The 13,367-nt window shown below is 30.7% G+C and overlaps 1 protein-coding gene across 2 annotated transcripts in view; it reads right to left on the reverse strand.

Moving 5' to 3' along the window:
* Window positions 1-13,367, reverse strand: part of TOP2B (DNA topoisomerase II beta) — a 56,140-nt gene that overhangs the window by 18,104 nt on the left and 24,669 nt on the right. For both annotated transcript variants that reach the window (XM_016124863.2, XM_016124864.2), the window contains exons 9-24: window positions 12,263-12,364; window positions 12,043-12,180; window positions 10,361-10,499; window positions 9,886-10,043; window positions 9,602-9,727; window positions 8,575-8,685; window positions 8,387-8,492; window positions 7,031-7,140; window positions 6,595-6,687; window positions 6,389-6,503; window positions 4,913-5,034; window positions 4,579-4,727; window positions 3,816-4,047; window positions 2,097-2,231; window positions 1,275-1,475; window positions 130-325 (exon numbers count right to left, since the gene is read on the reverse strand). In XM_016124863.2, coding sequence (XP_015980349.1) covers window positions 130-325; window positions 1,275-1,475; window positions 2,097-2,231; window positions 3,816-4,047; window positions 4,579-4,727; window positions 4,913-5,034; window positions 6,389-6,503; window positions 6,595-6,687; window positions 7,031-7,140; window positions 8,387-8,492; window positions 8,575-8,685; window positions 9,602-9,727; window positions 9,886-10,043; window positions 10,361-10,499; window positions 12,043-12,180; window positions 12,263-12,364 — 2,233 coding nt within the window. The remainder of the gene's footprint in view (window positions 1-129; window positions 326-1,274; window positions 1,476-2,096; window positions 2,232-3,815; window positions 4,048-4,578; window positions 4,728-4,912; window positions 5,035-6,388; window positions 6,504-6,594; window positions 6,688-7,030; window positions 7,141-8,386; window positions 8,493-8,574; window positions 8,686-9,601; window positions 9,728-9,885; window positions 10,044-10,360; window positions 10,500-12,042; window positions 12,181-12,262; window positions 12,365-13,367) is intronic.

Here is a 13,367-nt window from a genome sequence, read left to right on the forward strand (position 1 = left end):
AAGTTAGGATCAAGAAAAGAGATTCAATTTGTATTTGTTTATATTCTACTGATAAAAAAAAATGTCTTCTATTAATAAAGATTTTTTCCATATTAACTAATGTTCAAATTTTTAAAAGTTGCATCTTACCTATAGTAATTTTTCCTTGTATCTTCTCTAAAATGAAACGAGCTTGATTGTTAAGCTTTGCAGATTCTGCTCCCAACATCCCTACAAGCCACTCCCTACGTAAACCATAATAACTTAGTCGTAAATCAAAAAATTCTTTCAAAATATCCTGTACAGTTTCATACTTCTTCAGACAGCCCATATGATCAAAGAGTACCTAAGCAAAACACAAAGTTTAAAGATCACATGAATCTGTATTGGTATTTTCAACCTGCATGACATGTACAGTATTTAAAAGGATGATACACTTACATAAGCACACACCACCCCAAAAAGCTTTTAAATAGACCTCAAATTATTAAGCACATTTCTGTAAATTTCCATTTTATAACTCTAAGAAACTGATAAATTTAATTCTCAAAACTGAAAATATTTAAGATAGGAATAATTTTAAAGGATGAAAATAGGTGCTTTAAAAAAGGTATGTAAAGTAGCTGTAAAAGCACCTGAAAAAAAATTTTCAAACTAAAAATAAACATATTCTATTACTAAATTTAAAAAAGTTAAATTTAAAGTCCTCTTCCATGTACTCAATGGACGTGCATTTGCTTCTTTTTTGTTTTTATAATTATGTTAGAATTCAAATTTCCTCAGTTTTTTTTTAAATTTTACTTCTTTTCTATCCTTTTTCTACTTTTTCCATCAGCTTTTCTTGGTATATTATGGTAATTTTTCTCAGACACTGTCCTATAATTTTTCTTTTACTCTAAATCCAAAAAATTGGAATGGGACAAGGGTAATCATATTCACTTTCAACCTTCCTCCCCAATTATATGTAAACACAAATATTCAAGTTTAACACAGCAGATTATGAAGCAATACATAATCCACAATTAAAATGCTAACAGAGACAGGAATAAGATACACGAAAAGCCTATTAACAGTCACTCTCACAATTGTTAGTCTGTGAGGGTGTGTATAATCCTGTGTGTACAAATCCCAGATGCACAAGTACACAGGATTAAAAGTAGAAGATAATAGTAGAGGAATAGGAATGTACCTCTAGATTTAATTTATTATAACCAATCCCATCATGAAAGCTATTATAAAAATCCAAGTTATGGCATGCAAGAAATGGTAAATTAATAGTAAATCTAAACAATTACCATGGAATTACAAGTGAGAGTCGTTTGAAGCTTAAAAACTTTATGCAAACCAGCAGCTTCTGCTTGTGCTAGTTTCTCTTCAGTCATTTTCACCACAAATTTCACAGTTGTATCAGTATGATATTCTTTATAATCAGAAATTAATGCTGGTGTTTTATCTGTTCCATTTAGCATAGGTTCTAAAACCTGTTCTTTGTATACCTATAAAAGATTTAAAAATAAGTAATTCTTTTCACGATACACACTCATGTTTTCATACCACATTATGCCATTTTTTTGAAAGTTCTCGATTCTGGTGGGAAAAAAGGAAACCATCACTTTCATCTCCTGCCCAGTCACTATAGAAGACAATCTATGGGGGTCTCAAAGGTAAAGGAAGATATACAAGGTAATGGTTCTGATCTGCTCATACTACAAAGGGCAAGGGGAAGGCTGAGAGTATAAAGAGGATAACATCAACTGAAACGAGAGAGGACATGCATACCCTTAGACTTGCAACAGCTGATATTAACTGACATGAATTTATTGACCATATTTATAAGGGTTCAAAACACTATTTCTTACATACTACTCTACTCATTTTAAGATAAGAAAATAGACTCTTTTAAAGCTAGCTTAAGTTATTCTATATTTAGATAACTTAAAAAAACTTTTAAATTACTATTTGAATATTCAAAGCACGAATTCAATTAAATGGGTCAAAAATGTACGTAGGAATTTTTAAACACTACACAGACTTAGACTAAACAATGATGGCATCATATTCTTACCACAAAGAACTGTTTAATGCAATCCCTCCTCACAGGTAGCCCACATACTAACCTGTGTCCAAGTTCTAACTGGAAGCTCTGTAATTTCTACTGTGTTTCTATCCACCACAAATATTTCACCACTGACTGCATATTGGTTTTGACCAAGTTCTTGGATCGTTCCTTTAAAGTTTTTGTAGTTTGGAAGCTGCAGAGAAAAATAAAAATAACTTAAGGCCTTGAGCGCCAACACCACATTTGAATGCCCCTTAGTCAATGGTCTACTGCTACTGATAGATTAACATGACTGAAGTTGAATTCTTCATCCTCAACAGTCCCTCTTCAAATAATTACTTAATCTTGAATTCACCAAAATTTTTTGGTTTCTGTTGATATAATCGGAACACCTCCCAATCTCAAAACCTAGTCTCTCTAAAATATTACTTTTTATTTCTAGCATATTGCCTCTATACTTCCTTCTCCCACAGATTAATAATCCTTTCAATTCGAACTCCTTGGACATTACTTTGAAAGTCCTCCACAGTCTTTATCAAAACTAACTTTTTACCTTTTCTCTGATGATTTGCATTCCAAACCACTATCTTCTTCAACATTTTCCTTGAATATTTTCAATATTCCCACTTTTGCTCACTTTATCCACCAGCCCTAACATATATTCAGCTCTCTATACCCCATTCATCTACATAAATCTTACACATCCTTCTCAGCCTAATTGCAAATGATCTCTCCCTCTTCTAAACTTCATATTTGTTATATCACTAAGTTAGGCACACAGCATAGGACATTTCTACTGGCACACTGACCAACTATTATTATATTTGTCTCTATAAATTGCATGCCCTGATGTCCTGACAACAGATTAACTTTCTGAAGGCAGGGACCAGAGATTTTTTTAACTCACCATTTAGCACAATGTCTCAACAATATATCAACAGACACACACACACACACACGGCACATGGCACACAAGAACCAGGTACTGATCAAATAGATCAACTTAATACTCTAACATGCATCTGAAAGAATGAAAATAAAATGCTATGACCATAAAAGTAGTTTGATGCTTCCGTTAGAAATATTTCAAGTATTTAAGGTGAAAAAACAGACTTTAAATCACACTCATATTCTAATTTTTTGTTTAATTTTAAAATATAAAACCTAGAGAGAAATACATTAAAATTTAAGTTGGTTTCTACAAGGTGGGTTTATAAAGTATATTTTCCTCTTTGATTTTTTTTATATTTTCTACAATGATCACTATCAATTTTGTAATAAAAATGTACTTTAAGTATATCGTGATAAAGGGACATTTCCAGATGATTTTAAATCATGTAGAAGAGGGGCAAATATTTTTTTGAGAGGTTTTTCTTAGAGGGTGTTTGGATGAAGAACCAAACATAGCAAATGATGTTAAGAAAAAGGCAAGAAAAGAAAATACATATATTGTGTTTTTAAGCATCCTCACAACTCTAATATGACTTAGTAGTTTGAGAACAAAAACATAAAATTACATAAAAGCATTAGTCTGTAAACAATTTAGATATTTGAAAGCCTGAAAGTGTCTCTCTATAAACCTTATCTCTAAGCTTTTTCCAAAGTTTATCTTTTACTATAAGCACATATAAGTTACAAGCTAATACAGTGTTTATCATCTATAATATAGTCTAAAATGAGAATGGTTCCATTACTTTTCTAAAATGACTGAACTTTGTAGTTTACATGTTACCATTGGTTAAACAAACAATATAAACAATAAGTTCTAAATAATTACCATGGGATGAGGATCCAAGCCATCTAGCATTCGTCTGACATTGTTCACAATTTCCCTAGCATCATAGTTGGGTAGTTTACAAGCCCATCCAGTACCAATGCCCTCAGCACCATTTATTAAAACCATGGGGATTATGGGAATATACCACTCAGGCTCTACACGTTGATTATCATCATACAGGAATTTAAGCAGGTTGTCATCCACAGGAGGAAAAAGCCGTCTTGCTAAAGAGCTAATGAAAGGAAAACAAAAAATATGGAAAAATGGTATGGTTTTATGAAATAATATTTTATATATTAATAAAGACTTTACATTTCAAAAAATCTTTTAAAAAATGCATTTTTAAAAGTTTGATTACATGTGCTTCACAGGACATTTTACCCAGCCTTATTACCAAATATATTTCTTTCAGGGACAAAGCTAGAAAATAGCCCTGTTTTACTTCTGTACTTACCTACTTAAATTCTTAGTATTGATAAATAACTTTTTAAGGATTTCCTCTTACTCTGACTAAAGCACAAAACCCATCTTCAGCCTAAAAATAAAGTTGGGTCAGAAAAAATCTTTACATTCATTAGATCTAGTTCCATCAATAATTCACAAAAACTGAGATCAACAAATTTTATTCTATTTATTATCAAATAATTTGAAACGTTCATCCTCAAAAGAATCCCCAATCATCTCCCTCCATTGTTAAAACTAAACATTTAGTTCCAATGAACTTCAAATAGAACTTTTTACTATTATAACAGCAAACTGTTACCTTAACATTGTGAAAATATAACGAGGGCTTGCGGCGTCTTTGCCACCATGAAGTCGAGTTCCAAACTGACCAATAGGCTGAAGCAAGTTAATGTTGTTACTTCCCACAAAGTTCTGAGCCAAATTTACAATAGTCATCATCAATGCTTGCTATAGAACAGACAGAATATAACATTATTATTCTAAATTTTTTACGTATGTTTCCTAATTTTTATTAAAATCCAAACTCCTATATTTTCAATGTCCTTATAAAATAAAAAATACTTTATTATACTTAATTATCATTCTCACGCCAATAGGCTTTGCTCTCAATTGATACCAAACTTAATGCTTACTTCTCCATGATGATAAGCAGACATCTCAGCAACAGATCCAGCCAACTGGGCAACTTTTACTTCACGTTTATCATTTCTCTTGAAACAGGTAAATAACACTTTTCGTTGGCCTGGTTTAAAGCCTGTTTTTTTAAAAAAAAAAAAAAATTCTCTTTTAAAATATTACTCAAAATATAGTTGTAATGTTTCTTTTATTGACAAAAATGTTCCACATATTCAAGAAAAAAAAGATATAGTTTGCTTTTGAAAAATAACTGACTAAAATAATTATTTGAGATTCTATAACAAAGTGAGCATATACTTACACATTTTTTATAGCATCTCGAGTATATTCCGTAAGTAAAGTATCAATTGAAAAACCACCTTCTGATCTTAAAAAACTGCTCAGTGGTACCAAACTTCTTTCATAGGAGATTCTAAATACTCTTATGTCCAAAATGTCAGTTGTAACTAAAGTAGCAGCAAACAATCAATGAGTCTGAAACTATCACAGTATCCCAAATCAGATAACCCTTATAAACAAAAGATTTAGTGTGGTAGTTATGAATGCAGGCTTTAGAATCTCATTAATCTGGATATTCGTCTCAACTTGGCCATTTAACATATGACTTTGTACAAATTACTAAACCAATAAGTCTGTGTCCTCATCAGAGTAACAGAAATAACAGGGTGATGAAAAGGGTTACAAGAGATAATACAAGCAAAGTACTCTGCTTTCTTATCATTCTTCTTGCTCTAGGCCATTGAGCACAGTAACAAACTTTTGTGTATGCTACCTATTGTCATCAACAGTATGGGCCTAGAGCACTGTAGAGACAAGACGATAAAAAGAAAACTTTTCCTTAGAATTTTATAATCTAATTGAGAAGGCAAAATTAACACAAATAAAATAATAGGCACAGAATCATTGGCATAGAAATTTAGGCATCTGAGACTAATTTAGACTGAAACTGTTAGAGAAAATGTCATAGAAAGGGTGTAACTTAAAGCTAGAACTTGAATACATAGAACCATCTGCTATTATCTGGAAAAAAAAAAAAAAAAGAACAGAAAGATCAACTAACTTGCTAAAAGTTATAAAATGAAAACTTTAAAGTTCTAGATAGAAGACCAAAATCTACTTTAACTACCAGGTAGTAGTTCCAAAATTTTTTGTCAAGTTAAATAGGTTAAAGTATGGAGGTATAAAGGTGTTTTAAAACTAACTGATGATAAATATTTTAGAAATTATCAAAATCCCATTTTACTTTTCATTTTAGGAAGTCTGCAATTAACTTGGGGGTAAAAGATTTTAAAATTTGCCTGAAAGTTAATGTTTCTGAAAAACGTTTTAAAAGATTCCAGTCCTACCAAAATATCTCTAAAGCAATTTCAGGATTTTAAAATTTATTTTAAAGGTGGCATAAAGTACATGAAATTAAAATATACTCAATATTATGCAAAAATGAGAAAGATTTTTAAGTGAAAGATACTTACCATCAACAAGAGATGGTATAGATCTTTCATTGTCTGAATTTGAAAAGAGAATCAATTCCTTGTTGATGAAATCATTGTACGTCAAATGCTTTGTCGCTGTACCATATAAAAATTGCTAAGAGAAAAATTATATAGCATTGTTGTCATTATTAATATATCAATTGTAGTCTCTTTTTTCCCCCAGATCACCACTCTGTATGACTAACCTCTGGTAAGCCATGTAACCTACGCTGTCTCCGGTCTTCCATAAAATTTGTTAACCATTCTTTTCTGTCATCGATCTTCTTTTTACTGAACGCCTGAAAGATTTCAAGTAATAATTTTACGCATTAAAAATAAATTTCATTATAAAATGAAAATTTATAAATGCAAATAACTAGTTATTAGTTTCTTGAAAATTAAGGTTTTTTTCCAATATGCTTTTATCAAAAATACACTTGAACAGAGGTCTTTCAATTAAAGGACCATGAAAGCAAGACATAATTGGGGCTTGGGGATGGGGTAGAAACACTAAAATTAACTAGTTTGGGCATCAGAATTCAAAAGAAACTTATCATAGAAAACTAAGACTGGTAAGAAAGATAAATAGCAGGTAGGGTAAAAGATATTAGGACAGATTTTTTTTTTAGTTAGCTTTTTTACCAAGGTAATAGCAGCATCATCTTCAGGACCAGCATATCTAAACAAGATGCGATGCCTTTCCATATCAGCAAAATATTCCTTTGCTTCTTTAGCTGTACTGGTACCCAACCCTGCATGGTTTAAAACATTAAAAGTGAAAATAAAAAAGAAGCCAGAGAAAGACAAATACTGTATAATCTTACTTATAGGTGGAATCTCAAAAATTGAATTCATAGAGAGTGGTTGCCAGGGGCTGAGAGAAGGAAGAAACGGCGAGATGTCTGTCAAAGAGTACAAACTTTCAGTTATGAGGTGATTAGGTTCTGGGGAGCTAATGAACAGAATGGTGCCTACTGTTAATAGTACTGTATTGTATACTTGAAAATTGCTAAGAGAGCAGATGTTAAATGTTCTCCCTATATAAAAAAAAAAGGGTAACCATGTGAGGTGATGGATGTGTTAATTTACTTGATCATGATAATCATTTTACAATGTATATCAACTTATCATATTGTACATCTTAAACACATATAATTTTATTGGTCAATTATACATTAATAAAGATGAAAGAAATTTTAAATGAATCATAAACACCACTGGATGTTTAAAACTATTAGGTGAAAAGCTGATGGATCAAGATGACAACACCTGTACCAACTGACCACATTTAGTAGACAAGCCATATATTATATGCTTCCTGAGTATGTAACACCACCTACTAAATGTTTTTGCCACATAAATAAATCTAATCCAAATCTGATCAAGCCTCCATTTTAACTATCAGTTAAAAGAAAATAAGGGGCAGAGGAAGATGCTACATATTTAATGACATTACAGGGATAATCACCTAAATCCAGAAGAGAAATTATATAGGACAAACAATCCAACTTTTTGATTAAATTACGAGGAAAAAATATGAAAGGAGAAACAATACATTAAGATTTATGTGTGTGGACCTTGTTTGGATCCTGACTTAAAAAAAAAACACTATGAACATTTTTAATACAATCAGGAGAATTTTAACACTATTCTAGGTTATTAAAGACAGATATGATAATGATATGTGGATATTTTAAAAATTCATTTAGAGATATATATTATGATGTCTAGAAGTTACTTCAAACTAATGGAGTGGCAATGAAAAGAGTTTAGATAAAACAAGATTGGCAATGAAATGCTGACTGCTGAAGTACATGGGAAGCCCACTATACTACTGTATAGGTTTATAAAATTTTCCACAGCAATTCTTTAAAAATTAACAATAGTTATTTTTGAAGTCTAAAAATAGCTATTGACACAAATTTTTGAAATATTTTATAACACTTTCATAAAAATGTCAATAGTAATGTCACAAAATTTAAACATTTTAAAACAAACCTTTGTAGTATTTTATTTTCCAGGCTTTCTGGTTTTCTATATGTTTTTTCCACTCATCAAATTCTGGAATACTGTAGAAGGAAAGTTCCTGCTTATTTTTGCTTGCCTTAAATTAATAAAAAAAAAAAAATCAGTTTTTCTGCTACCCTTAAGACCACAATATAAAAGTATATTAATGTAAATAGTACCTTTACAATTGGAGTAATGAACTCTTCAAGAAAACCGTGCTTCAAAAGTGATGGCCAATTGTGATGGATGAAATTAATAAGAAGGCCTTTTATATGAGAACCATCTTGATCCTAAATGTTAGTAAAGAGTGCTATAATAATTATATGAAATACAATTACTTATATAACCAAATTTTTAAATGTATGAATGCAGCAAAGAGGCAAAAAATTCCATTCAAATTTTAAAACTGGATTTTAAAAAACAGTAGATATTATTCTTTGGAAAATCACAGTAAGGAACTTTTTCTTAAAATTCAAATAAAGAATATAGCTAATGACAGATTTAATCTTCCTATCATTATAAAATATATTGTCATCGTATCTGTTTTATAGTTTACCCAGATTTCACTAAAAGAATGACTGAAGGATACAAATACATCAAACATAATTATAATGCCACTTCACTGGACAATGGAAGGCGAAATTCATGAACGACAGGTATTCATAAGTTTTCTCTTGACATAAAAACTGCTTAAAACTATATAGTAGCTTTTTTAATTGAAAATTTTCTCTTAAGAGACAAACAGTTGGATGGATATGAAATCCTTCCTGTTCAATTGTCTAGTTCTTTTCTAATTATTGTCATTTTACTATTCAAGTTCTCTTAATTTTCGTGCACCCCAAATTATGCCATCATATACAAATATTAACCATTAACCTACTGATTAATCTTTCTCACTTGTAAATTTCATCATTTCCTTCCTACTTATAGGTAGGCTCCAACCCTACTAGTGTGTTCTACTCTTCTCTTATTTATTACATTTTAAAATATTTTTTAAATAACTAACTAAAAAGATGGTTACCCAATAAATTAGAAAATATAAAATGTGCTTCACACAAACAGTGCCATTAAACAATGTTTTCTTTCCTGTTGATGAACAATCACTTTCACCTGTACTATCTTAGACAAAAGTCTCATGAAACAAATAACAAAAGGACAATCTAAGAAAGACATGAGTTTAAAGTATGTGGCAACTTTGAAACCAACCTGATCAGTCATAATCATAATCTTTCCATAGCGTAAAGTTTTCAGAGATTCTGCATCATCATAGCTTTTTTTGTATTGTAGACCAACTATTTTAATAATATTGTTTATTTCTGCATTTTCCATGATCTATAAAGGAAAGAATTAAAAGTATTTTCAAGTATTAAAAAATATAAAAAGTGATTCACAATTTACATTTAAAAATTCAACTATTTTAGTAAATTATAAAAACGTTAAATATATGTACAGATATATATATATATATATATATATATATAAATGCATACCTGTTTATGAGAAGCTTCTCGTACATTAAGAATTTTTCCCCTGAGTGGAAAGACTCCATATCTATCTCGCCCGATCACACCTAATCCAGACACAGCTAGTGATTTGGCTGAGTCTCCCTCTGTTAGTATCAGTGTACACTCTAGGGAATGTTTGCCACCTAAGAGAAATTTAAAAAGACATAAATTCCATATTTCTCAATTTTACCAATGAGAAAAAAAAGCCAAAAAAAATCGATCATCACAATAATGATAGTGAAAGACTATAAGAGTCATCTTAAATATGCTCAGTATAGTTCAAATGTTTTATTTAATTCCTATGCCATGAAAATTAGCACTATGTTGTAAATATGGCAATTTTATAAAGTAATATTATACTTTGAACATAAAATCCTATAGTCTAACTACATATGGAAAATAAAAAACTGTAACTGGATAAAAACTCAAATGAAATCTTGAAAAATAATCTGAATCTTACCAGCATCATTAGCATCATCCAGTTTGGGAATACCTTTGATTTTACTGTACTTTACTGATGAACACTTCTTGTTCAGCTGAGTCTGAGCCTTAAATTTCACCCAGTTCAGGATACTTTCTACAATGCCACAGTTAGAGGCCTAAAAATCAAAGAATAATGATATACAAATAAGCCAGAAGTTCATACACTTAGCTAAAATTAATGTACAGAACAGCTATTGTACTAAAATACAAACACATGAAAAAAAGGACTTTACTACATATAAAAAATATTATAATAAACTCTAGAGAAATATACATAGCTTTTGCTACAAGTTAATTTTTATAAATTTAACACACTAAAAAGCTGATCCACACAGGAATTTACTAGCTAGTAAATTCTAGGCACTGTCATAACTATCTCTCAATACAAAATACGAATCTTAAATTTTCTTTGACAAATAACATTAACATGAAGGGAACATGAAAATAAACTCTAGAACTTCTGAATAGTTTTTATTCTTTAAAAATGTTGGTAATAAGTATTTCAACATTATATATTGTGTGTTACTCTGCAGTTAATCAACATGTGACAAGATGTTAACCCAAAAAGAAAAAAGAGTGAAGCACTTCTGAATCGGAATTATCTATTTTTCATTATCCTGGATAGTTTGATTTTAGGTGTATGAAATAGTTTTCTGGATATTTGAGATATAAAAAGAGATGAAGTTGCCAAATCTAAACTTAATCTTCCAAAAATGAAAAAATATAAAATCTAAAATCAAATCACTTCATGAGAACAACTTTTATGAGAACAGAAATTTTGGAAAGAATTAACATAGGATCATTTATATTTAGAATTCATTATGATCAGATCCCAAAGTACTACTTCTATAGGCTTTGAGCTATCACCTAAAAAATACTTTTGTTTTTGTTTGTGAGAATCTATCTTTGAAATCCCAATAATAGAATTTAATAAATATCTTACCGCTATCACAATTATATGATACTCCTCCACAAACTATAAACTTCCAAAGTGGAGGGGCTGCAATTTATTCAGCTTCACATTCTCAGTGCAAACATACTTAAAGGCACTTTATATATGCTTATTTAATATATGTTTATTGATAGTACTGCCAAACAAGGGAACTAAAGCAAACCTTGCTTGTATACAACAGATTATAAGAAGTTATTAGCAGTAGCAAGGCTCAGTTATAAATCTAAGATCGCTCATTTATATGTACTTTCATTATGTTTCAGAAAAGTTAAAGTGGCCTAATATGTGCAAAGTAAAATGAAATTTAAAAATATGTAGAATGTGATAAATTTTGTTATATATGTTATAATTTTAAAAAACTACATAAAAGTAAAAATCAGTAGATCAAGTTGAAATGAGTAGAAAAGATGAAATCAGTAATCCTATAAGGATTATTTAGTAGAGGAATACTTGGCTTTTTAAGGGCCAATGCAAAGCTAAGCACACAATTAGTGACAGGATTCCCTACTTTAACTCTTGGCAAAATAATCTTTTGTTTTATGAAATAAAGTCTACCCTTTAAAGTTTGCAGAATTTTGCTAAGTTTGTAGTACAAGTATGCCTATACCCACAGTTAACATAAGATAAAAACTAATCACAAATAAAGAAAACTACTTAAACAACTCTCAATAACAACACAGTATAAAAATAATACAAATTTTACTCACTGCTTTGAAAAATTTTTCTGACAGCTGACATTTGGACCCAAAATTTTTGGGCTGCAAAGTCATGTTTTCTTTAGTCTGAGAATCAAAAGTTGGATTTTCGATAAGGCAATTAATAAAAACCCATATATGATTTTTTACCTGTTGAGAACATATGGAAGAGAGTCAAAATCAGAACTGATATTATTTAATAATTCAACAGAAAATATAAAGCCTCACTCACTTGAAATGGTTTCACTGATACACCAGCTTTGTTCTTTTTCTTCACTACTTCAATCAGTTTACCAACAACTTGATCTACTACATAATCCACGTGCCGTCCACCCTAAAGAGGAAAATAAAAAAAACAAGAATACAAAATCTATAGTTAGGGTAGCAAAAATATTTACATATTTTTTCCTAGAATGAGTGTTTAATTTTTACAACTATGTGAAGTCAGTACTACTAACCTAACCCCATTTTTTCAGAAGAGTAATATGAATCTCAGAATAACAAAGTTGGGATTTAAAAAGTAAGGTCTCTTTGGCCACAGAGCCAATTAGCTAACTTCATACAAGGTAAAAACAATTGAATAAAAAAAGACCTGAAAGTGAGAATAAACACTGTTATGGAGTGGTGATGACACTCATGAGATGTAAATTTAGGAGCTGTGGCAGCCACTGCCAGTCACACATACAATATCCATTCTCCCCTTTATTGACAAACCCAAATTTGTTTGTTTCTAACTGGCAACATGCCCAATTAAAAAATCCACCAATCAGGACTCCCTTGCAACTAGAGGTAGCCCTTTGATCCAGTTCTACTCAAGAGGTGTTAGTAGAGGTATACTGGATGGAGCTTCCAGGAAAACTATTGCATCCCTGATAAAAAGGGGAAGATTTAGTTGGCATTTGCCCAACCCCATTCTCTCTCCCTAGAATTTGGAAATGAGACATAGGGGTGCAGGGTGCAGCAAGCACCCCAAAAGACACGATCATGAAAGCCAGATGCTAAAGGTGGAAGAAAAGAAAGGTAGGAAGAGCACAGGACTTTGATGACACTGTGGAGTCCCAGTACTCAACTAAGACTGCCTACCCCAATCCCTAGTTCTAAGAGGAAAAATAAAACCTTTACATGTTTATGCCACTATACCTTAGGTTTCTATTAACATATAATAAAATGCAATCATAACAGATGTAAGATTTCTATTGACTAAAGAAAGTGATGATAGGTTATTAAAAATGAACATTAAAGTAAATTTTAAAAAAAAAAGAGTGACAAAGTGGTAAATCACTGCTTTACATTATTCTAGAGATACATGCTTGTATTGCCTAATATTTTATTATGAT

Source organism: Rousettus aegyptiacus, unplaced genomic scaffold, assembly GCF_014176215.1.
Source record: "Rousettus aegyptiacus isolate mRouAeg1 unplaced genomic scaffold, mRouAeg1.p scaffold_m13_p_4, whole genome shotgun sequence".
NCBI classification, from domain to species: domain Eukaryota; kingdom Metazoa; phylum Chordata; class Mammalia; order Chiroptera; family Pteropodidae; genus Rousettus; species Rousettus aegyptiacus.